At 42.6% G+C, this 25,660-nt stretch overlaps 1 protein-coding gene across 4 annotated transcripts in view; it reads left to right on the top strand.

Moving 5' to 3' along the window:
* The window catches only part of GRAMD2B (GRAM domain containing 2B), a 55,729-nt gene extending 51,137 nt beyond the window's left edge, over window positions 1-4,592 (top strand). For all 4 annotated transcript variants that reach the window (XM_081930692.1, XM_081930690.1, XM_081930693.1 and 1 more), the window contains 3 exons: window positions 60-164; window positions 588-681; window positions 2,630-4,592. In XM_081930692.1, the coding sequence (XP_081786818.1) occupies window positions 60-164; window positions 588-681; window positions 2,630-2,671 (241 nt within the window). In that variant the 3' untranslated portion in view covers window positions 2,672-4,592. The remainder of the gene's footprint in view (window positions 1-59; window positions 165-587; window positions 682-2,629) is intronic.
* Window positions 4,593-25,660: the final 21,068 nt, after the last annotated feature.

Genomic DNA, 25,660 nt, shown 5'->3' with positions numbered 1-25,660 from the left:
CAGTTTGGTGTGTGGTGATCAAGTGTGTGTTTTTTGTCCTCAATCCACCTCTCCTACAGTGTTTGTGTACTCATTTTCTCGACTTTCTACATGAGATATAAAATCTACATTCTGGAAGAGCAGCTTGGCACCATGGCTTCCTATGTGGATTCACATCCCCACGTGTAAGAATGATTTTGTTGTTGGAATCTTCTTTATCTTTCCATTTTTAATACTATAGTCATCCTGCTAGACCTAGCTTTAACATCATCTATCCCATAATTTCTCCCCTGGAGTTAGGCTTTCATTCTCTTATTCAAGCAGTCATTTTAAATCTGCACTTACATGAGAGTAATTCCCATTGCATTTAATAGGACTTTTTCTGAATAGACATGTATACGATTGCATGTGCATAGTGCACATTATTTTTGGTGTTTTGATCTTTAACTGACATGAGGTAAAACTGTAAAATTTAATTCAGTGCTATATTTCTGTACATTCTCATTCTAGTTGCTTACCTCACTATCTCACAAAACTCCAGGCATCTCCTTTGTGCATTTTTAAATTGTCTTCTGCTTCCCTTTCCCCACATTTACTCTCCATTTCAGATATCCAATAAAAGAAGGCCTAGGATCTCAACTGCCTCTTAACATTGTTGGTCTCTCTGAGGAGCTAACAGCTAATCTTATCAAACTGGAAAAGGTGACTAATAGAGAACTGTGTAACTAAGAATTGTTGGTTTTTAATAAAGTTTCCCAAGGTAGCCAGACCTTCCAAGTCCTAGAAGAAGGATGGGGAACCTGTGATGTTGGACTCCAACTTCCATCAGCCCCAGGCAGCATGGCTAACAATCAGAGATTACGGGAGTTGTTGTCCAACAACATCTGGTGGGCAAAAAGTTCCCTATTCGTGTCCTAAGAAACAGCTGCTGGCATGTATGAGCATGGAAAGTGAAATTAATGTTTATAATGGTGGCATGGTTCTTAACAACCATTCCCAAACTCTTAGCACTTCTTTTGTGCCGGCCCATTTGGCAAAGTAGTGGGGGAAATTCTTATCTGAAGGTTAGGGGAACTGGATCCACAGGCTACTTTGACAGGTGGTAGGGCTGCCGACCTGTCAGTCGCCTGATCTCACTATGACAGGCAAAGCATTTTCCTTTGCTTATATGTCTTGATTTCAAACCATGGTGGTCAAAGGAAATATGAAACTGAATTGTGCAAAGGAATCAGGGCTTGCAAGTCTCACTTTTTTCCAGAATTGGCTCCACATAGCAGCTCCGAGTGGCACTAATCCCAGTGGGGATTGCATTGGTGCCAACTTAAATGACGGCAGATACAAGCCCTGCTTGACAAGGAACAATCTCAGGTGCACTTTAAGATGGCTAGATTCTTCCTTTGCAGCTGCATCCTTACCTGTCACACACCTGCCCTAGCTCCCAAAGCTCTCGTGAGTTTTATTTACAAATAATTTTCATAATTTCTTACGGCTCACTATAAAAGGGCTCTTTGTGGGAATGATTTTGCATTAGCAAAACGCAACATAAGACTTCCACAGAGCTTCTAATCGTTACCATGGCACTGAGGCTTCTACGGAGGACAGAAAATTTGCCCTTGTGGACAGCTGGAACAGAACACACACACACGTTAAGCCCTTTTGCAATGTGCAAACGAGCCCTTCATATTTATATGACAAACTGCAAAGCCTGCCTTTCTACTTAAAAGAAAAGCCTTAATCAGTCACTCTGTTTCCCAAACAATGTTGTACTTCCAATGGACAGGGGCTTTATTTCTGCCATTTGTTATCAGGAGATTTGCTTGTCTAGTTTCCTGCTCCCTGCAGATGGTACCCATTTAGGTTCATTTGCTAACAGTCGAAACAGATGAACTTGCTAACCTCTACCAAGGGGGCCTAAAACTAAGTGTGGAGGCCCCTTCACACTGCAATGTACAAATCTCTGTTACAATCAAGTTAATTCAGACCGAGAGGTTTTCCCCTGAGTACTTTTCTATTCGATATTGTACTTCCCCAAGAATAGTTCCACATCCAAAATTCAAAAAGTTACATGATGACGTGGTTCAGAAACCACAGAACACATTGTCTATTTTCTGTTGCTTTTCTGCAATGTGTTCGCTAGTATAGAGGCAATAGACCAGAGATAGGGAGGCTGTGGCCCTTGAGATGTTGCTGATTCCGCTTCCATCAGCCCAAGCCAGCAGGACTAGTGGTGAGTTGCAGCATCTCAAAAGGCCACAGATTCTTCACTCATGAAACAGACAACAGAAACCTGCTAAGGTATTTCTGTTGCCCATCAACAAATACTCATCACACAAAGACGAACAGAATCTTCATAGACCTTGGGGAAGAGGCACTCAAAGCATGCTAGTTGACCTCAGGATACTTTCCCCAGTGATTCTCCATTTAAAAGCATCCCTGAGGATGGATAAGAACTGTTTGTGCAAACCATTGCTACAGAGTTTATAGAATTTAATTTACGGGCTGCTTGGATTTAACTGGATTGAGTTCCTTGACTTCAGAGAGCATACTCCAGTTAAGCAAAGCGTATGACACTGGGCTGTTCATCTGTTGTACAAGTGGCTGCAAGTTTTATTCAAATCCTTTCTCTTGTATTTTTCTTTCCTTATTAAAGATTCAAAGCAATTTACAAAAGCTACTTGAAGATGGTGAATGAATTGCCAGCTACCTTCATTCGTACTTCGTTTCCTTCCTGATAAGCAACTCTAAATGTGACATCAGACTCTGCTGGCCAGGGTGTTATGTCCTTCAACTGACTCCAAAAACTTCACTCTCCACTTGACCGTGGAAGTTTGAATCTGTGCAATAAAGTGTCTCTATTCAGAGGATGATGCCTTTCTATTACCTATAACATTGTGAATAACTGGGAAGACTGATCTTGGTGCTTATATTACTTAAATCCACAGTAATTCTACTTTCTTTGTGTGACTTTCAGACTTAATATTGTGTGACTAAGAGTAATGCTTGGTGCGGATGTAACATTTGCTGTACAATCATGTCTGGAAAGTTATGTGTCTTTCACATGCATGTATTGCCCAGCTTGTTTCACTTTTCTTTTTTTGCCGAAACAGAAATTGGGCACGTGACCAACGTGTTAAGCAGCAGGACCCAATGGGCTTCATTCTGCGAGGTGCTGAGCAAAACACCGTTCCCACTTTGCTCATGTTCTTCACTAGTAGGAGATGACACATTCCGTACAGACTTGCCAAATGGCCCTATTCTGCATGCCATTCTGCTGTCAAAGAAATGTAGCAATGAGTAAAGTTTTTCTGGAAGAGCGTCCATTGCTAATGGGCCACCCCACAAGTCAGAATGTTCTTGAAGGCTCATTAGCAAGGCTAAATGAAAAGCTGACAACCCTAGTTGCATAGGGTTGGTCCAGATGATGATGGATGGGTGTGTTAAACTTGGTCTGGGCCTAACCCATAAATTTTACTGGAGCAGAAATATACCAGCAGAGTTTAGCCCATTTACCTGGTCTGCAGATACCTAAATTAATAATTGCTTTCATGTACTTAATTTCTGTATCAGGATATCTGACACCTAATTACCATATTTATTTTTGAAAATGCACTTGAAGTACTCCAAAGGAAGGGTTTTTTTTAAAAAAAATTAAATCATATTGACTCTAGGTACATGTGTTACTAGGTTTGAGGATTGCAATCTGTCATTCAATTGTGTTGCTTTCATTCACTCTGTTGGAAGAATGGCTAGCTAGTGATTACAAATTCTCAAAGATTATGTGATGGTGTATAAATTCAATTATTATTATTATTAATGGTAACTCCATGGTATTTTGATCTACGATGGAACCATTATTTTTAGTGCTGTGTTGGCAATTTCTCCTGCATTTATTCCAACCATTTCCGATCAATATGAAAAGGAATTGCATTAGGACATTTCCAAATGGATGAAAGAAATTTTGATGAAATACTTTTGGGAGAAGGGTACAGGCTTCGGATGTGCTTACCTTACTTTTGAGGTGTTTGCAAGTGTCTTTCAGTCCACAAACCATCTCAACACTAGTTTGCACTTCTGCAGCCTTCCTGGGTGCCTGCACTTCAATTAAAGCCCATGAGGTAAGTCCTCACATGGGACTTTTTCATCAATAAGTGCAGGCAGCCAGGGAGGCTGCAGAGTGCTGAAGAAATGTTCCCTGGGAATGAAAAAAAATTCCACATGCACCATCCTTAAAATTAGCTCAAAACCCTGTATTGACTGAAATTCTACAGAAATTTTCAAGTACCCTAAGAATAGGACTGAAAAATGGAAGGTTCTTTTACATAGGAAACAATTTTTTGAGAAACTGAGGGACAAATAGCAACACAGCAACACTTTTTGCCACTAGAATATCCATAGCCCATATTCTGCCGCATACTACTGTCTTCACAGTGCCTTACCAGTGAAAAACCTGGTAATTCATTAGTTTTAGCCAGATGAGTTGGTTCATATTAATATTATTTAAAATAACTCGGATCTATAAAATACAGTGTTTTCTTTACATAGTAGAGAAACTACCTTATCATTTCTGTGAAATGTAACTTATTCATTTTTAAAATAAACTTTCTAAAACTGCAGTGTGTGTGCGAGTATGTATTCAAGTGTGTCTAACCTGGAAGCTAATTCTGCACGTGGTTAGCTGATCACAATCTGAACATGAGATAGAAGGGTGATAATGGCTGCCAAAAAAAAAAAAGGCCAATGAGATCAAAACCTGCTTTAAGAGAACCATAGTTTCCAGGGAAGGGGTGTAGCAGTTCTACTTAATTCTGCTCATGCCATTTGAAGTACTGTGTCCAGTTCAGGCTGCTGTACTTTAAGAAGGATATTGACAAATAGGGGTTCAGAGGCGTGCTCTGAGGGTGGTCAGCACTATGGAAAACATTGGAGACATAGAGAAGGCTTAGCTTGAAGAGGAGAGTGGGAATATGTTAGCAGCACTCTCCAAATACCTAAAGGACTGTCATATAGAAGAGGGCAAAGACTTGCTGTCTTCTGCCCCAAGGACAGGACTAGATCTAAGAGGCTTCAGTTACGGGAGGATGGATTTCTGCTGAAGCTTAGGAGAAACTTCTTCACGATAAGAGCAGTTCATCAATGGGTCCAGTTACCTAGGGAAGTGATGAGATCTCCCTCACTGCAAAGTGTTGAGTAGAGGATGAAGAAACATCCTCTGGCTATGCTTGAGCTCTGGATTTCCTGTATGGAGCAGGGAGTTGGTCAACCCCACCCACCCCATTCTTTGATTTTGTAGCGTTGGGTCATACGGAGATATGAAGTGTAATAGAGGCCTTGGGTAATACTCTACTTGCAAATAAAAGTCATCTGTGGATGCCAGGCAATTTTATGTAGCCACAGTTTTAGAGAAATGGTTTCCGAAGACAAATATTGCAAATACTGTTATTGGACTACTGGGATAGCTCAGTCAATAGAGCATGAGACTTTTAATCTCAGGATTGTGGGTTTGAACCCCACTTTGGGCAAAAGATTACTGCATTTCAGGGGGTTGGACTAAATGACTCTCGTGGTTCCTTCTGATTCTAGGATTTCTGCTCACAAGTAGCTGTGAGCACACTGGGATTCTGTGCAATTGCAGCAAAGGTGTGGAATGTGGCATTGGGAGCAAAATTCAGACTTCTAAAGATCCCTGCTCTCTCTCTTTTTCAAACCTTGCCAGGACAGGCTTGAGAGAGTGCTGGCACCACCTGGTAAAATAACAAGAGTTTTGGATTACAAAGTTTAAACAGGATTTCCGATGCCTGCTGACTCAATAGTCCCGTTAGTTTCCCCTTCCATGGCCATCAAAGACAGAATGAGTAATGCAAAAGATATGTAAATCAGCTTAATGGGGGGGGGGACAGCTATGCAGAGCTGTAGAATTTGGCTCTTCTTGGCACATAATTTTTAAGTCTTAATTTTTTAAAAATAGGTTGAGTCACACAAAGGCTGCAGGTGGAACAGAGTTCGCCTGGGAGCCATGTTTCTTTTCATGCTATTGCCTTCCCATCCTTGAAACCCAAGATGCCTTGCACCTGACTGGGTTTTACCATACTGATGCAAGTCACATGCAAGTCACATTGTGGATTTCCAAGATGTCATTTTGCTGCTGTTGAGCAAACCAGGACTGGGTGTAGAAAGTGGCCTTTGTCCTACATGGCAACATTCCAGCAAAGGTAAGGATATTGTGTAATGGCAAGATCTGGACACTGACTTAATCGTTATGTATTTAAGCTTGCAGGTGTGTTGCACTTTAAACAAACTGCATGAGCCCCAGCAGAAGCAGACAAAATACACTTCAAGGTGTAGACTTCTTTGGTTTAAAAAAGCTACCACCCTATTTAAACACAACTCTGTATCTCTCAATTTCCTTGTATAAAGGGCATTGACAATTCCACTCAGAGAATCCCACACCTGGAATACTGTGTCCAGTTTTGGGCACCACAATTTAAGAAGGATGTTGACAAGCTGGAATGTGTGCAGAGGAGGGCAACCAGGATGATCAAGGGTCTGGAAACTAAGCCTGATGAGGAACAGTTGAAAGAGCTGGGTGTCTTGAGCCTGGAGAAGAGACTGAGAAGAGATAGGAAAGCCTTCAAATATCTTAAGGGCTGTCACATGGTAGAGGGAACAAGCTTGTTTTCTCCTGCTCTGGAGGGTAGGACTCCAACCAATGGCTTCAAGTTACAAGAAAAGAAATTCCAACTAAACATCAGGAAGAACTTCCCAACAGAAAGAGCTGTTCCAACAGTGGAACGGTCTCTTGGGAGGTGATGGACTCTCCTTCCTCGGAGGTTTTTAAGCAGAGGTTGGGTGGCCATCTGTCATGGATGCTTTAGCGGAGATTCTTGCAGGGGTTGGACTAAATAATAATGATAATTATTTGTACCCTGTCCATCTGACTGGGTTGCCCAGCGATTGTGGGTGGCTTCTATCATCAATAAAAACATAAGGCATTATGTTATAATATTTACAACTAGCAAAACTGATAGGAAGAGTTAGAGGAGTATTGAACCAGAAAATATTTGGAGAATGGAGAATATTTAAGGATTATATAAGATCATATTGTACCAACCACACCATATTAGCAGAACTTGAGTGATACTTGTAAACACAACAAATACCGTTTGTGGAGTAGACTGGAACAATATTAAAGAATATAAAACTGGGGGGGGCGACAGTATAAACAGTACAATGAGAATGATTGGAAGACTCACTTTGTCAGAAGTCTTTTTTATTTAAGTATTAATTAGGGTGATTACTTTTTATGCACATAAATCTGCTTTTTCTTTCTTTTTTCTGTATTTTTTTCTTAATCGTTTGTTCTTTAATTTTCTTTTTGTAGTATGAGATTGTAAATTCTTTGTATATGTGTGTGATTTAAATTAATAAAGATTATTTTTTTTAAAAAAATAAGACTTTAAACATTTAAAAGGAAAACTTCCCTATACAGGGCTGCCTTCAGAGGTCTTCTAAAAGTTGTAGATATTTATCTCCTTGACATCTGACGGAAGGGCGTTCCACAGGGTGGGTGCCACTACCGAGCTGACCCCGGGGGTCCTTTCCAACTCTACAATTCTAGAATCCTAGGTAGTTTCAGTGGCGTAGCGTAGGTTGTCAGCACCCGGGGCAAGGCAAGTAATTTGCGCCCCCTAACCCGTGGATTTGCGCCCCCTAACCCGTGGATTTGCGCACCCTAACCCTAACCCCCAGATGTTGCGCCCGGTGCGGCCGGCCCCCCCTGCACCCCCCACGCTACGCCACTGGGTAGTTTGGCCTTTAGACCAAATGTGGCCAGTGAGGCAGTGCAGATGGCACTCCTCTGCTTCCCAAGATAGCAGATCCCTGCTGCTCACCAGAGAGAAGCAGCAGGGCACAGAGAGGGAGCTGTGGAGTATGGCAGCGATGGTAGCCTGATGCTCCTGCCATGATGGATTTTACTGAGCTCCCAATGCCTGGCCCTTCTCTGTCTTGGTAAGCAGCAGCAACCCACTGTGTTGGAAACCGACAAAGACAATAGAACCCTACCCATGTTCTCTTCTGCAAACAGACAGTGGTGTAGCGTGGGTTGTCAGCACCCGGGGCAAGGCAAGTAATTTGCACCCCCTAACCCGTGGATTTGCGCCCCCTAACCCGTGGATTTGCGCCCCCTACCCCTAACCCCCAGATGTTGCGCCCGGTGCGGCCGGCCCCCCCCCTGCACCCCCCACGCTATGCCACTGCAAACAGAGCAGGCCGTCTGAAGCCCACCTCACAATACATTTCATAAACCAGGATATTATTATTTTTCTGGCCCCTATCTTAGAAGGCGGTCTCAAAAGAATGAGGTTTTGTTGATACAGTTTACTGTGGACCACCTTTGTAGCTGGAAGTGGATGCCCCTGGTAGATTACTTGCAGCCACCGCACTAAATACATGTGACTGGTGGTAGTTGTGCTGGGTTTGTTACTCTCCTTGAACCCTTCCAAAATGAAAACATTGCTTAATCTGCGCCACCATATTCTCTATCAACTACCTACGACGGGATTCTGCTGTGCTTTTTCTTACCGTTCACGACCAGTAAGATCTGCTTTTTCTGGCATTTGTTGTTGTTTTTATGTAGATCTATATTATTATTTGCTTAAAAATCTCAAAGCAGTTCACAGTATGCACAAAACCATTAAAATCAATAAATAACGAGTTAAAACATCCAAACAGTCACATCATCCCAGCAGCAGCCAGAACAACAAAAATCAGTATCAACAGTCTGAAAATGCTGGAGTAAACTGAAATATCTATGGCTATTTGCAAAAGTACCCCATTGTTGGTGCTCCATATGGCACTCACTTCCACAAACTGGGCAGCACAACTTGGAAACTGAGGTGTTTCAAAACTTGGTTGTCATCAAGTATTTTGACCCCAGTCTCTCTTCTGGCATTTGTAATATGACAACGCTCATATCGAAACTCAGATTCCAATATTGGGTTTGGCTGTCAAGCTTTAAAATTATACCCTGTTGCCGCACCCACAGAAATAATTAATTGGTATCACATATTTTTACTGCTTACGTACTGGCACTAGGAGGTAACAGGTGTTGACATCAGTTGCTCAGCTCGAGGTAAACATGGACTGATTGGGTAGGACCTAGATCGGAAGTCAGCAAACTTTTTCAGCAGGGGGCCGGTCCACTGTTCCTCAGACCTTGTGGGGGGCCGGACTATATTTTGAAAAATAAAATGAACGAATTCCTATGCCCCACAAATAACCCAGAGATGCATTTTAAATAAAAGCACATTCTACTCATGTAAAAACACCAGGCAGGCCCCACAAATAACCCAGAGATTCATTTTAAATAAAAGGACACATTCTACTCATGTAAAAAACACGCTGATTCCCGAACCATCCACGGGCCGGATTTAGAAGGTGACTGGGCCGGATCCGGCCCCTGGCCTTAGTTTGCCTACCCATGACCTAGATGGAAGTGAGTTGCATCAGCCATGACTTGGAGCGATATTACAGGTCACAAGATGCTTCAGAAATGTCTGATGCTGACCTTCGATAGCTGTGCAGCAACTATTTTTTTAAAATAATAATATTTTATTAAATTTTAGGAATAACAACAAACAGAAAAAAGAAAAAACACATACACAAAAATATAAAGTTACAAAATACAAAAAATACAAACATTTAGCTTATAGAAAAAGTAGAAAAAAACAGAAAAAACACACTAAAAAGAAAACACAAAAATCCCTCTTTTTGATTTCTCCTCTTTGATTCACTTATTTTCCTGACTTCCTCACATCTCCCTTTTTTGTATCCCTTTTAAAAATTAATTCAGCAAATTCATATCCAATTAATTTATCTATTATCAATCCAATCTTATTTTTAACCTTGTTGCTAGAACCCCTTCAGTTCATTTCAATGTCATCAACATTCAAAAATTTTACAATGTTTCTGTAGATAAATTTTAAATTTCCTCCAATCTTCTTCCACCAACTCTTCTCCCTGGTCTCTTATTCTGCCAGTCATTTCCGCCATTTCCATGTAGTCCATTACTTGCATCTGCCATTCTTCCAGAGTGGGTAGGTCTTGTGTCTTCCAATGCTTTGCGATGAGTATTCTTGCTGCTGCTGTAGTGTACATAAAGAAAGTTCTATCCTTCTTTGGCACCAATTGGTCGACTATGCCCAGGAGAAAGCTGTGCAGCAACTAAAAGCAATTGCAATAGAGATGCAGACCGGGAAAGAGCTCTGCTGAAAGGCTGCCCTGATTCCTATATTGTACAGAGTAGACCTGATAAATGGTACCTGAAGAGCACAATGATTAATTGGCGCGAGATGATCTTTCAGGTACATCACAACAGGCAGGCAACTGAGGGAGAAATGGTCAGAAGCGTAATCTCATATTTTCGATGTGATCTGATCCTTGTATTTGTGTCTTTTATTATTATTATTATTATTATTATTATTATTATTATTATTAATTATAAATACCAGAAGTGAAAAAAGTAACATAGAAACACATAGACAAAAAATAAACTACTTTTTACACAAACAAGAATTGTACCCACTTCCGTGACTGGCCATCACCACTGCTTCCTTCCACCCCACCTTGACTTCCGTATGTTTTAAATTTAATACCAAACATTGCAATCTTGTGGTTTGCTGCATTTTGTTCTCTTTATAATGTGATTTATTAATAGGTTCTGTTACACTTTATTTGTGTCTTTTGGGGAAGGGGCAGGAAAGCTCTACAGTGGTACCTCGGGTTAAGAACTTAATTCGTTCTGGAGGTCCGTTCTTAACCTGAAACTGTTCTTAACCTGAGGTACCACTTTAGCTAATGGGGCCTCCCGCTGCTGCTGGGCAATTTCTGTTCCCATCCTGAAGCAAAGTTCTTAACCCGAGGTACTATTTCTGGGTTAGTGGAGTCTGTAACCTGAAGCGTCTGTAACCCGAGGTACCACTGTATCTAGTTATCTATCTATGTTTGTTGTTGCTGTTTAGTCATTTAGTCGTGTCCGACTCTTTGTGACCCCATGGACCAGAGCACGCCAGGCACTCCTATCTTCCACTGCCTCCCGCAGTTTGGTCAAACTGATGCTGGTAGCTTCGAGAACACTGTCCAACCATCTCGTCCTCTGTCGTCCCCTTCTCCTTGTGCCCTCAATCTTTCCCAACATCATTGTCTTTTCCAGGGAGTCTTCTCTCTCATGAGGTGGCCAAAGTATTGGAGCCTCAGCTTCACAATCTGTCCTTCCAGTGAGCACTCAGAGCTGATTTCCTTAAGAATGGATAGGTTTGATCTTCTTGCAGTCCATGGGACTCTCAAGAGTCTCCTCCAGCACCATGATTCAAAAGCATCAATTCTTTGGCGACCAGCCTTCTTTATGGTCCAGCTCTCACTTCCATACCTCACTGCTGGGAAAACCATAGTTTTAACTATATGGACCTTTGTTGGCTAGGTGATGTCTCTACTTTTTAAGATGCTGGTAGCTTCGCCAACACTCAACCATCTCGTCCTCTGTCATCTCCTTCTCCTTGTGCCCTCAATCTTTCCCAACATCAGGGTCTTTTCCAGGGAGTCTTCTCTTCTCATGAGGTGACCAAAGTATTGGAGCCTCAGCTTCACGATCTGTCCTTCCAGTGAGCACTCAGGGCTGATTTCCTTCAGAATGGATCGGTTTGGTCTTCTGGCAGTCCATGGGACTCTCAAGAGTCTCCTCCAGCACCATAATTCAAAAGCATCAATTCTTCGGCGATCAGCCTTCTTTATGGTACAGCTCTCACTTCACTACTGGGAAAACCATAGCTTTCACTATACAGACCTTTGTTGGTAGGGTGATGTCTCTGCTTTTTAAGATGCTGTGTAGGTTTAGGAAAGTTTTTAATGTTTGATATTTTATCGTGTTTTTAATATTCTATTGGGAGCTGCCTAGAGTGGCTGGGGTATAAATAAAAAATTAATAATAATAATAATGATAATATTGTGGGGGGGTTTTTTTAAAAAAAACTTTTTCTTTTCTTTTCTTTGAAGAAAAAGCTTTGTAATAAAATTGGCCTGTTTCTCAGTTTAAAAAAGGTCTTTGTGGGAGGGGAGTCATAGAGTTGGAAGGGACCCAACGGTCATTTAGTCCAACCCCCTACAATGCAGGAATCTCAGCTCAAGCATCCATGCCAGATGGCCACCCAAACTCTGCTTAAAAACCTCTGAGGGAGGAGAGTCCACAACCTCCCGAGGGAGACGGTTCCACTGTCAAACAGCTCTGACTGTCAGAAAGTCTTTTCCTGATGTTTAATCTGAAGGTTATTGTTTTGCTGTTTCTGTTTTAACTCCTTCCTTGTGCTTTTTTATTGTATTTTTATCTTGTGGACTACCCTGAGATCTTTTGATGTATATACATGCATTCTTTATATCGGTGTCCAAAGACCCACAAAAGCATTTTCAAAAGCAGAATTCAAAAAGAGAATTACGGTACAGAGAAAGCTTTCAAAGGTGGTCACTATGTTTTATCCGGAGCATGTGGGCTTCTATTTCTTATTGCTTCCGAGAGGAACTGGATATAAATCTAATAAATAAAATAAAAATAAATAAAATAGATGGACAATCCTGACAGCGGACAGCTCTCTTTCCATTTAGGGAAGTTTTTAATGACTGATGTTTTAATGTATTTGTAATCTATTGTTGGAAGCCACCCAGAGTGGCTGGGGAAACCAAGCCAGATGGGCGGGGTATAAATATATTATTATTATTATTATTATTATTATTATTATTATTATTATTATTACTATTATTACTATTATTACTACTACTACTACTACCATTTAGCATGATGCTCTCCCCAGAATGGTCCACCCCACACTTCATTCTCTGTTTGCTTTTTCGTGGGCACCAACAATTTTTATTTTCCGATCAGTGTTTTTAGGGTACTACTGCTATCATTATACAACATTTGTCTGCTAGGCTGTTCTGTTTATAACTCCTTTTCCCCCCCTTAAGCTGGTTGCATGGGTTTATTATTTATATTACCAGGCTTGATTGTTTTTTAATAGAAAAGTAGGATAAGCAAGGAGCAAAATGCTACCTCGCTTAAGCAAGTTTATTTCAGCAGGGGACTAAATCCGCTCTCCCTAAACAACTGTGTTGAGCTTTGACAAGATAGATAGAACAGATGCAGGTCAAGAATGTTAAGGCAATTGCCAGTTCCTGTACTCTTAAATAATAGGATTTGATGAGGTAATTTTCCATTGAGAAGGCATCTTGCCAGTGCTTAGCAGGAGATTGGAAGGCAATAATTTGAATGTGCTGCCAAGTGAAAAATTAAAAATTAACTCTCTCCTTTGTGGTAGTCACAGATATGTAGAAAATGGGTCTTTCCAATATAAAAGCGAAAGAACTGGAGGCTGCAACCTATGCCGATCGTTAGCCTGAAATAAATGTGTAGAATTAGACATAACCCTTGCCTCGCCAGCATAATGTCTCAGGCCACAATGTTGTAATAGTACGAAAGACAGATTGGTATGCTATAAAGGAGGTGAATTATTTCATAACTTAATTTTTCCAAGATTCATCTGTGCGTCAAAATAAAGAAACTGAATACCAATGTGGCACAATGGATAATAATAATAATAATAAATAATATTTTTTTATTTATACCCCACACTTCCCGGTTCAGAAAACCGGGCTCAGGGCAGCTAACAACAAATTTAAAACACTTAATGCAACAAAAAACAGCATAAAATACAGTATAAGACGTGAATAACAGTAAATTCAGAATTCAAAAATCAATTTAGGGAGAAAATCCATCCAATAAACATTAGATGATCACCAGGGCCAGCTGGCTAAATTAGTCCTATTTGGGCCAGCAAGGAGATCAGGGGAGAATTAGCTGGGATCCCAGAGCTGGTAATCTTCATAAAAAGAGGAGGGGGAGGGAAGGAAGGAAGGGGAATAAAAGATCAGGCTAAGTTCAAATTGAAAGCCAGGTGGAATAGCTCTGTCTTACAGGCCCTGAGGAAGGAAGTTAAATCCTGCAGGGCCCTGGTCTCATGGGACAGAGCATTCCACCAGATCGGAGCCATCACTGAGAAGGCCCTGGCTCTGGTGGAGGATAATCTGACTTCCTTAGGGCCCGGGACCTCTAAACTATGATTATTCGTGGACCTTAAGGTCCTCTGCAGGGCATACCAGGAGAGACAGTCCCGTAAATACGAGGGCCCTAAGCCACAAAAGACTTTAAAGGTCAAAACCAGCACCTTAAACCTGACCCGATACTAAACTGGGAGCCAGTGCAGCTGGAAAAGCACTGGGTGAATATGCTCCCATGGCAAAGACCCCGTGAGGAGCCTCGCTGCAGCATTCTGCACCCGCTGGAGTTTCAAGGGCAGCTCCACATAGAGCAATTTACAGTAGTCAAGCCTGGAGGTGACCATTGCATGGATCACTGTGGCCAGGTCGGGGCGGGAAAGGTAAGGGAAAATATAGAGAAGGGAAGAGTTTGCACTCTGGTTGATTGTTTGTGTTTATTACTCGTTGATACTAGAATGCATAAGTAAAGGTAAAGGTAAAGGGACCCCTGACCATTAGGTCCAGTCATGACCGACTCTGGGGTTGCGGCGCTCATCTCGCTTTATTGGCCGAGGGAGCTGGCGTACAGCTTCCGGGTCATGTGGCCAGCATGACAAAGCCACTTCTGGTGAACCAGAGCAGCGCACGGAAACGCCGTTTACCTTCCCGCCAGAGCGGTACCTATTTATCTACTTGCACTTTGAGGTGCTTTCAAACTGCTAGGTTGGCAGGAGCAGGGACTGAGCAACGGGAGCTCTCCCCGTCTCGGGGATTCGAACCGCTGACCAGCAAGTCCTAGGCACTGTGGTTTAACCCACAGCGCCTCCCGTGTCCCCATAACAACACAATAAAACCCTTGGCAACTTGACCCTTTCATGGTCAAGTCAGCAAAGACAAAGACACTTTTGGTGTCCATCCCTTTGATGCTTCTGAATGCCAGTTTCTGGAAGCCACAAGAAAAGGAAGTGTATGGGGGATCGGATCCTGCTTATGAGTTTATCAAAAGAGGCGTCTGCTTGGCCACTGTGGGACCATGATGCTGGACAAGATGAGCCATTTGCCTGATTCAGCAGGACTTTTCCTTATGCACTTACCTAGCTACATATTACGAAAGGCATAAAAACAGATGTACCGCTTCGGACCGGCTGAAATCAGTCTGCTTGGAAACTTTGAACGTTGCCTTCAAACACTGCTGTCTTGAGATAATATGTCATAAAAATATATTATACAACCACTGAGGCAAAAGTGACATAAAATGAGCAGATATTTAAATATGTCTTGACACAGAAGTAACATCATCCTGGGAAGGCTCTATTTGAGGGGTTTTGCCTAGTACAGTGGGACATGGGTGGCGCTGTGGGTTAAACCACAGAGCCTAGGACTTGCCAATCAGAAGGTCGGCGGTTCGAATCCCCATGACGGGGTGAGCTCCCGTTGCTTGGTCCCAGCTCCTGCCAACCTAGCAGTTCAAAAGCACATCAAAGTGCAAGTAGATAAATAGGTACCGCTCTGGCGGGAAGGTAAACGGCGTTTCAGTGTGCTGCTCTGGTTTGCCAGAAGCGGCTTAGTCCTGCTGGCTACATGACCCGGAAGCTGTACGCCGGCTCCCTCGACCAGTAAAGTGAGATGAGCGCCACAACCCCAGAGTTGGTCACGACTGGACCTAATGGTCAGGGGTCCCTTTACCTTCACTTTACCTAGTACAGTCATACCTCGGAAGCTGAACGGAATCCATTCTGGAAGTCCGTTCGACTTCCAAAACGTTTGGAAACCAAGGAGTGACTTTTGATTGGCTACAGGAAGCTCCTGCGGCCAATTGGAAGCTGCGTAGGATGTTTGGGTTCCAAAGAACATTCAGAAACTGGAACACTCACAGGTTTGTGGCATTCAGGAGCTAAAACGTTCGAGTCGCAAGGCATTCGACAACCAAGGTACGACTGTAATTATTTAGGGAAATTAAGTCCTTCAATAATGTTTTACATTTCCTCTTTCTGGCTACTTATGTTCCCCTATATTTATCAGCTGAGTGCCATAAATATGGTTGTTATATTTATTAAAGTCTAGGACTTTGAATCTGTGCAACCGAGGGGCAGGCAGCAATTCTGTGGAATTTCTGCTATCAGGCATAGGATTGTGCTGACAACAGATAAGCCACTTAATATTTGTACCTTATACTTTCTCTCTCTCTATTTGATGCTGTTTCTTGCTGTAAAGATGCAAGCTTTTAATCAAGAGTTACCTTTATGTTTGGAAAGCAGTCTGAAAGCTTCGATTTGCCTCAGCAAGCCTAAGGAGGGCGTTTGGCTCGTTCATATACAGAATTCTCGCTAGCTGCCACTCCTGTACAAATACAGTCAGTAAATCCTTGAGTAATCCTTCAATTTGCTTTTGGTCCACCATTTCAGGAAGTTCGAATGCGGAATGCACACTGCAAGCCGAAAACTAGGGGGCGGAGAGGTCTGTCCTTGCTGCTTTTTCCATATTGCAGAGCTCTACCATGCCGTGGGTTTTGGAGCTAGTTACAGTGGTAAAGGAGACATCTCTTGCCTCGCTTCCTCGGAAAGCCAATTAAGAAGAAGTGGCAGTTTTTGGTTTATGCTGCCATGTTGTTGTTTTTCCAAAAATTTTATTAGTTTTCACAATATTATAAACAAACAAACACACAAGACAAACAAACATAAATCATAGGCTTATTGAAAATTACAGTTATTAACTTTTTTAAGTGACTTCCTCGCTTCCCCTTGGTTGAATTTCATTGCATATCTTTTTAACGGTTTTCCAAATCCCAATTTTTATGAAATTTAACTTAAACATTAATATCCTTAGATCTTCACCTTATGGAATTAAACATATTAATTCATCACTTAACATAAATAAAATCCTAAGCCCATTAAGTATCTGCAAGCTATTTTCAGTTAAACTTATCAAATTTAACTAAATAATCATTAAATTTATTCCACTCTTCCTGATACTCCTCCTCCTTCTGGTCGCGGACTTTTCCGGTTAGGTCGGCTAGCTCCGAAAAATCCATCATCTTCATCTGCCATTCTTCTATTGTTGGTAATTCTTGGGTTTTCCACTTTTTAGCTAACAAAATACGGGCAGCAGTTGTGGCATACAAAAATAATTTAACATCTTTCTTGGGCAGTTCCAAACCTGTTATTCCAAGAAGAAAGGCCTCTGGTTTCTTTATAAATGTATATTTCAACATTTTTTTCAATTCATTATAAATCTTTATGCCGCCATGTTTTAAGATTCATCTGCAACCAGAACAGGTAATAAAAAGAGGCAGTGCACAATACATGGATATGGAGCAGAGTGACATTTAAATTACAGACCTCAGCAGAGAAGGAAACCTGATCAAACTGATTCGGGTGAGTCTTCTTGCCCAGGGCAAGAGGGCAAACAAAACATGACCCCTGCACCCCTTATATACCGTATTTTTTGCTCTATAAGACTCACTTTTTCCCTCCTAAAAAGTAAGGGGAAATGTGTGTGTGTCTTATGGAGCGAATGCAGGCTGCGCAGCTATCCCAGAAGCCAGAACAGCAAGAGGGATTGCTGCTTTCACTGCGTAGCAATCCCTCTTGCTGTTCTGGCTTCTGGGATTCAGAATATTTTTTTATTGTTTTCCTCCTCCAAAAACTAGGTGGTCTTGTGGTCTGGTGCGTCTTATAGAGCGAAAAATACGGTAACCCACTAGCTCCACCTCGCACTTGGACCTAACCTACAGACACACATTGAACAACTTTACCCGTGCTCCCCAACCATGAGATGTTCCCCGCCAGGGATGTAAGAAGGCACCAATTTCCATTCTCACCAATGTTCGTTGCGTGCAGCGCTGTCTCTCTTATGCTGCGATTCGGCTTCTAACAAAAAACTATGCCGTTTGTCTCGCTGCCCACGGTGGGGGAATTTTACATAGCTGTTACATTATTCCACAACATTTATTTTGATGCAAAGGTAGGCAAAGGTGAAGGACCCCTGAATGGTTAAGTCCAGTCAAAGGCGACGATGGAGTGGCAGCGCTCATCTTGCTTTCAGGCCGAGGGAGCCGGCATTTGTCCACAGACAGCTTTCCGGGTCATATGGCCAGCATGACAACAGGACACCATGATGGAAGCCAGAGCACACAGAAATACCGTTTACCTTCCTGCGGCAGCGGTACCTTTTGATCTACTTGCACTGGTGTGCTTTCGAGCTGCTAGGTTGGCAGGAGCTGGGACAGAGCAACGGGAGCTCACCCCATTGCATGGATTCAAACCGGCGACCTTCCAATTAGCAAGCTCAAGAGGCTCAGTGGTTTAGACCATGCCATGCAAATGGGGTAGTGGGGAGTCATCAATTACACACTGTTTGCAGGCTGAAAACAGCAAATACCAATTGTATTCACTGGGTTGGTTTCCGTTCTGGACTTAGTACACAAAGTCTGCTCCCATTTCCATCGGAATTCTCCGATATTCCTACTCGCTGTCAGTAGCTCCACAGAGACTGCCGGAGTGGTTTGATCATTTGTCCCAGCAGTACGGAAAAGCACCACATTGCAGAAACGTATCAATTCTTCAACAGCAAAGGCAGGCACAATACATGCTTGCCCAGTTCACCAACCCAGTCATTCGTTTCTAAGCAGGAAACTAGGCAAAAGATTGCAAGGAAGCAAAGCCCTTGGGGCACAGCTTGCATTCTCACCTACCTCAATGTATTTGTTCGTTTTTCTAACCTCAGTCAAGCAAACGTGTCTGGCTTTTAAAAAGAAGAAAAAAGAAAGGTGTCGGATTAATTGGTGTTCTAAAAGAACTCAGAAACAGAACTGAGACAGGCCTGGTGACTTTTGCTGAACAAACAGCAATAACATTAGCACCAGCACAATCTGGCAGATTGCCTGTTACATGGGAGTAAGCAAACACACCTGTGTATATTTGCCAAAACAATATGGTGTGTGGTTCATGGCGGAAAACGGCTGCTAGATTGCAGTTAAACCTAAAAAAGCAATTTTCATCTTACTTGTTGGAGCTGCGGGTATGTGCAGAATGATATTAATCAACTGAGACTTAAGCTGACTGAAGTAGATGTAATTATCAACTAAAAAAAAACACAAACCAATGTCCCCAGCTGTGCTGGAACGTACAAGAGCTCATAAAAGTAGAGGCTTGCATTTCACACATCTGCCTTAATGAATGCAGAGGCTGATCCATTGTGACCTCATGAGAAGAAAAAGAGAGAACCGAGAAAACTAACATTCCTCCTCCTACGGATCAAGTATATGTTTCCCACTGACCAACAGTGACACCTAAAGGCTACAAAAGAATAACAGAAGAAACTATTAGCACATTGCAGGACTGCTGTATCCTCATCCTCTAAGCTTGATTTTTCATCTAATCTATGGATATTAACCCCCCCAAAAAAAATTCTATCCTCATTCAAACGTTAGTGGAATGACCTGGGAGCTGTCCGTTAACACCTTGTGCAAAGGAATGAATGGGGAACAGCACAATATTGTTGCAGCTACTGCCTATTTTATTCTAGAGTGATAGATGTGTTAGATAGATGTATTTTGAAGGCGGAGGAGGGAGATTCTCGTAGCACCTTAAGGAGTAACAAATTTATTGCAGACCCTCCAAGTGTCCCTATTTTCCAGGGACGGCCCTGGATTTACAGAAGCCGTCCCGGTTTCTGATTTGATCCCGGAATGTCCCATTTTTCTTGGGACGTCCCTATTTTCATCAGAAACATGTTGGAGTGGACATCTCTCTTTTCTTTGGAGAAATGTTGAAGGGTATGGAATAAAGCATAAAGGTAAAGGACCCCTGACAATTAAGTCCAGTCACGGACGACTCTGGGATTGCGGCGCTCATCTCGCTTTACAGGCCAAGGGAGCCGGCGTTTGACCACAGTTTTTCCGGGTCATGTGGCCAGCATGCCTAAGCCGCTTCTGGTAAACCAGAGCAGCGCACAGAGACACCATTTACCTTCCTGCCAGAGTGGTACCTATTTTTCTACTTGCACTTTTTGGGCGTGCTTTTGAACTGCTAGGTGGGCAGGAGCTGGGACCGAGCAATGGGAGCTCACCCCGTTGCGGGGATTTGAACCCCCAACCTTCTGATCAGCAAGCCCAAGAGGCTCAGTGGTTTAGACCACAGCGCCACCTGAGTCCCAGGGTATGGAATAGGATGTCCCTATTTTCGCTGGAGGATATGTCGTATTTTAATGGAGAAGACAGTTATTTAGCAAGTTATATTCTTCCTTTCTTTCAAATGCACATGCTCACTCCGAAAATGTAAGCGGTGACACCCGCCAAACCCACAAATATAAGATACAACAATGTACAGGCTCAGATAAGTGGCCTATTCATAACCTCAGTAACCAGTCTTGGCTATAATGCTGCCTTTCTAGCAATGCTAACTTAACATCCACGGTATGAAAGATACCCATGGCACCAACTAAGCCCAAATTAAATAGAATTAAATTTGCCGGTGCATTCTAGATCAGCAATTTCATACCAGCTGCAGCATCGAGACAATGTAAATTGACTTCCTAGCCACAAATGTATTCAGCCCAATGATTTGGTTAAAACTGAAGCACATGGCTGCTACCTGCAGAAAGGATTGTAAAAAATTAATAATAATTAAATAATAATAATTAGTCCTGGGCTCCCTGCATCAGAGGGAAATGAAAACAATAGCTTCGTTCAGTGTTCACAAATAAGGATATGGCAGCAATATTGGGGGGAGGGGAATAATTTGCAGCCTACCTGGAATATAAATATATATATATATTCTGGGGAAATATCCTTAGCACAATTATAATTTCATGGAGGAAGAAAGCAGGACCTGCTGGTCTGTAACAGTGATGGAGGACCAGCCTCCTACTGACTACACTAGGGATGGGGAAGAAAGACAGTGTGGTTTGCATTTTAATGGGAATTAAATTCACGCTTTCTGAAACGTGCAAAGCAAAATGGAACTTTCCTCCGAAATGTGTCTCTGAATTTTGCAAAGCAGTTCTCCAACCAAAAATGGGAACTAAGGAGATTTCTGTGTTAGGGGAAAGTGTGTGTGTGTGAATGTGTGTCTCAATGGAAATAATAGAGGGGAGGAAAACATTATTAGGGATAAATGCTTGCAAAATGTGTATATTAGGAGAAATGCACACTAAATTATTGACAAATTTTGTGGTGTTTGGATTTTTTTAAAACTCAGAAACGGATGTGAAAATGCGGTAAACTGAATGTTAAAGGTGGAAAAATTAGGAGAGAAGACAGATTTGTCCCATCCCTAGACCACATTGATAACATGCCATGGTGCATGAACACTATTTGGATAGATTCATGTTTTTCGCTTTTCACCATAATCTTTGTTTTTCACAATGCAAGAATTCAATATTTTATTAAACACATACCCAAAGTAGTACAATATGAGTATAAACGTAAGTGACATATAGCACTGAACATGACATGTATAGCATTTAAAATGACGTGTATATCCATGTACAGTTGGAGGTATGCAAAGAAATGTATTCCCTTGGTATACCCAGTATACTGGGGAACATTTTTTTTTTCATTTTCTTTTGCATGAGATTTTTCAACTGTTCTTATATGTACTTTCAATGCTGATTTCAAATCTGAAATCGATTTTCGTGTACATGCTATAGTTATCTTTCAATTTCCGACTTTTGCCGATATGTCATATTTGCATATTTTAGATTTGAAATCAGCATTGAAAGAACATATAAGAACAGTTGAAAAATCTCATGCAACAGAAAATGAAAAAAAAAAAAATGTTCCCCAGTGCTATAAATCATGGCATTAGCATGTACAAAATGTTGGCACAGGCTTCCTCAATCTCGGTCCTCCAGATGTTTTTGAGACTACAATTCCCATCATCCCTGACCATTGGTCCTGCTAGCTAGGGACCATGGGAGTTGTAGGCCAAAAACATCTGGAGGGCCGAGATTGAGGAAGCCTGTGTTAGCAGGTAACTGAGCTGGTAAGCAATCTCTTGCAAGAGTTTTCCTGGGTGCAAAACCACCTCTTGCACTGTGTTGCATACGGTGGAGTGTCTGTTTCGTTGACCAACCTCTAAAAGATGCCAGGGGAAGAGAATATTTCCTTCAAGGTCATCCTGTCAGAAAGCAAATACAGTGCTGGCCGGTGAATTATTGATCGTCCGTGGAATTCAACACTCTGGATTCACTGCTGTTATGTGCTCAATGGCAATTGAGCAACAGCAGAAAGACGCAAACAGCAGCTGCACGAAGTGGCAAGCAGCTCCTTGCAACGCCTAATACGGTCGCAGCTCTAGGACATATTTTACAACTACTCAAACAATGCTCCTCAGGGAACAATGATCAACTAGCAGCAACTGCAGTTTATAATCTACTCAATAGCCTCTGATAATTAAACCAGAAATTAAGGATCATCAACTTGTTTACAGTATCTCTAAACTTGTCTTTGTTTCATTAGCGCCTCATAAATACCGCTCTTCTAAAAAAGCTTATCTGCAACGTTGGAATCCACGCCAAGAATATTTGCTGAAGGCCGCATTTGAAAGGGCTCTTCCCACTGGAATGGCTGCAAAAGCTATCTAGCAAACCAAAGTGCTGTTCTTCCCTGAGGACACTGCAAAGCCAAGAGGTAGAATTTGCCTTCCCTAACCTAGTGCCCTCCAGATTTTTCGGATGACGACTCCCATTGGTCCCAGCCAGGATGGCAAACCGTCAAATGGATGATGGGAGTTATAGTGCTAAGAAGCCACCCCAAGGAATTTTGAGAATCAAAACATGCCCCCCGCACACATCTGCCTAATTTGCTTACATGTAGCTGCAAAAAACCAACAACATAGGGACGTGGGTGGCGCTGTGGGTTAAACCACAGTGCCTAGGACTTGCCGATCAGAAGGTTGGCGGTTTGAATTCCCGCGACAGGGTGAGCTCCCGTTGCTCGGTCCCTGCTCCTGCCAACCTAGCAGTTTGAAAGCACGTAAATGTGCAAGTAGATAAATAGGTACCGCTCCGGCGGGAAGGTAAACGACGTTTCTGTGCGCTGCTCTGGTTCGCCAGAAGTGGCTTATTTCTGCTGGCCACCTGACCCGGAAGCTGTACGCCGGCTCCCTCGGCCAATAAATCGAGATGAGTGCCGCAACCCCAGAGTCGGTCACGACTGGACCTAATGGTCAGGGGTCCCTTTACCTTTTTAGCTGCAAAAATACAGTGGTACCTCGGGTTACATATGCTTCAGGTTACATACGCTTCAGGTTACAGACTCCACTAACCCAGAAATAGTGCTTCAGGTTAAGAACTTTGCTTCAGGATGAGAAGAGAAATTGTGCTCTGGCAGCGTGGCAGCAGCAAGAGGCCCCATTAGCTAAAGTGGTGCTTCAGGTTAAGAACAGTTTCAGGTTAAGAACAGACCTCCAGAACAAATTAAGTACTTAACTCGAGGTACAACTGTACCATTCTTCTATCAGAATGATTGGCTATCCCTAATCAGAATTACAGATACTGTAGGATGTTCAGAATTGCCCACAGGAACTGTAAAAACTGATGGTGACAAAGAGGTCCTGGGACTTCACCTAGTTGCTAGGCATTCATTCAAGCTTAGATAAAGCTGCAATAGTGAGAACCAGAAGGCCAAAGACAAGCAAACTGCAGTTTTGGATGCATGTTGAGCTTGGAGCATTTCTTCAGCAATGCTTTTTAGACGCAATACACCTCCTTCCTCTGCATGCAGAAATAACCTCCCCTCCCAAAGGCCTGTTAACCAAACTTTCTGCAAACAAGACCATACCCTCAAACATTTCTCGGATGAAAATAGGAACATCATATTCCATCATCATCATTTTATTGTTTTTAACCTGTCCATCCGACTGGGTTGCCCCAGTCGCTCTGGGCAGCTTCCAACATATATATATAAATGCCATTAAGCATTTAAAAACGTCTACATGGTTGCATAGCTCCATACCCTCCAACATTTCTCCGATGAAAATAGGAACACCCTACCATACCCTCCAACCATTCTCTGATGAAAATAGGGGCATAAAACAAAGATCATGGCCACTGGGCCCATCACCTCCTGGCAAATAAAAGGGGAAGAAATGGAGGCAGTGAGAGATTTTACTTTCTTAGGCTCCATGATCACTGCAGATGGTGACAGCAGTCACGAAATTAAAAGATGCTTGCTTTTTGGGAGAAAAGCAATGACAAACCTAGACAGCCTCTTAAAAAGCAGAGACATCACCTTGCCAACAAAGGTCCGTATAGTTAAAACTATGGATTTCCCAGCAGTGATGTATGGAAGTGAGAGCTGGAACATAAAGAAGGCTGGTCGCCAAAGAATTGATGCTTTTGAATTGTGGTGCTGGAGGAGACTCTTGAGAGTCCCATGGACTGCAAGAAGATCAAACCTATCCATTCTGAAGGAAATCAGCCCTGAGTGCTCACTGGAAGGACAGATCCTGAAGCTGAGACTCCAATACTTTGGCCACCTCACAAGAGAGAAGACTCCCTGGAAAAGACCCTGATGTTGGGAAAGGTTGAGGGCACAAGGAGAAGGGGACGACAGAGGACGAGATGGTTGGACAGTGTTCTCGAAGCTACCAGCATCAGTTTGACCAAACTGTGGGAGACAGAAGACAGGAATGCCTGGCGTGCTCTGATCCATGGGGTCACAAAGAGTCAGACATGACTAAACGACTAAACAAGGAAAAGCGAGACATTCTGGGGTCAAATAAGAAACTGGAACAGCTTCTGTGAATCCAGGACCATCCCTGAAAAGGGACGACACTCGGAGGGTATGCAAGACTGCCATTTCCTAGAGCTGTGTGTCCGATCTGATTGAAGCCCATATCCCTAAATTGGGTTCAGTCCAGGCTTGGCCCAGATTGGGTTGAGGAAGCCCACCTGGAGAGACCCAGGGTGGACAGGGAGCAGGGAAAGAAACAGGCAGCTTCTGCAGGGTCTGTGCTGGGAATGTGTTGAGAAAGCAGGAGGATTGGACCCAACACATCCTTGCTCCTCTCACCACCCGATCTGATTTTTTTTAAAAAAAACCCGATTAAACATGTGGGAGTGGGCAAAGCAACTCCTTCCTCTGCCCTGCCCCCAACCGCATGTTCAATAATAATTTCCACCTCCAAATGTATCTTTAGCTGTATGTTACCCAAGAATTTATTTCCCTCTGGGGTATTAAAAACAGGAAAGAAGTTACTACTGCTGTGAACAGCCATTAGTATTATGCACGGGTAGGCAAACGAAGGCTGGATCCTGCCCAATCGCCTTCTAAATTCAGCCCATGGACAGTCTGGGAATCTGCGTGTTTTTACATGAGTAGAATATGTCCTTTTATTTAAAATGCATCTCTGGGTTATTTGTGGGGCCTGCCTGGTGTTTTTACATGAATAGAATGTGTGCTTTTATTTAAAATGCATCTCGGGGTTATTTGTGGGCCATAAGAATTTGTTCATCCTCCCCAAATACAGTCTGCCCCCCCCCAAGATCTGAGAGACAGTGGACTGGCCCCCTGCTGAAAAAGTTTGCTGACCCCTGGTCTTATGCTTTGTACAAAATGTAGTATAAACACCGACAACTGGGAAACACTGGCCTGTGA

The sequence above is a fragment of the Podarcis melisellensis genome, assembly GCF_964234715.1.
Source record: "Podarcis melisellensis genome assembly, chromosome: 11".
NCBI classification, from domain to species: Eukaryota; Metazoa; Chordata; class Lepidosauria; order Squamata; family Lacertidae; genus Podarcis; species Podarcis melisellensis.
The sequence above is the reverse complement of the archived record's forward strand: the minus strand, read 5'-3'. Positions and strand labels throughout refer to the sequence as shown.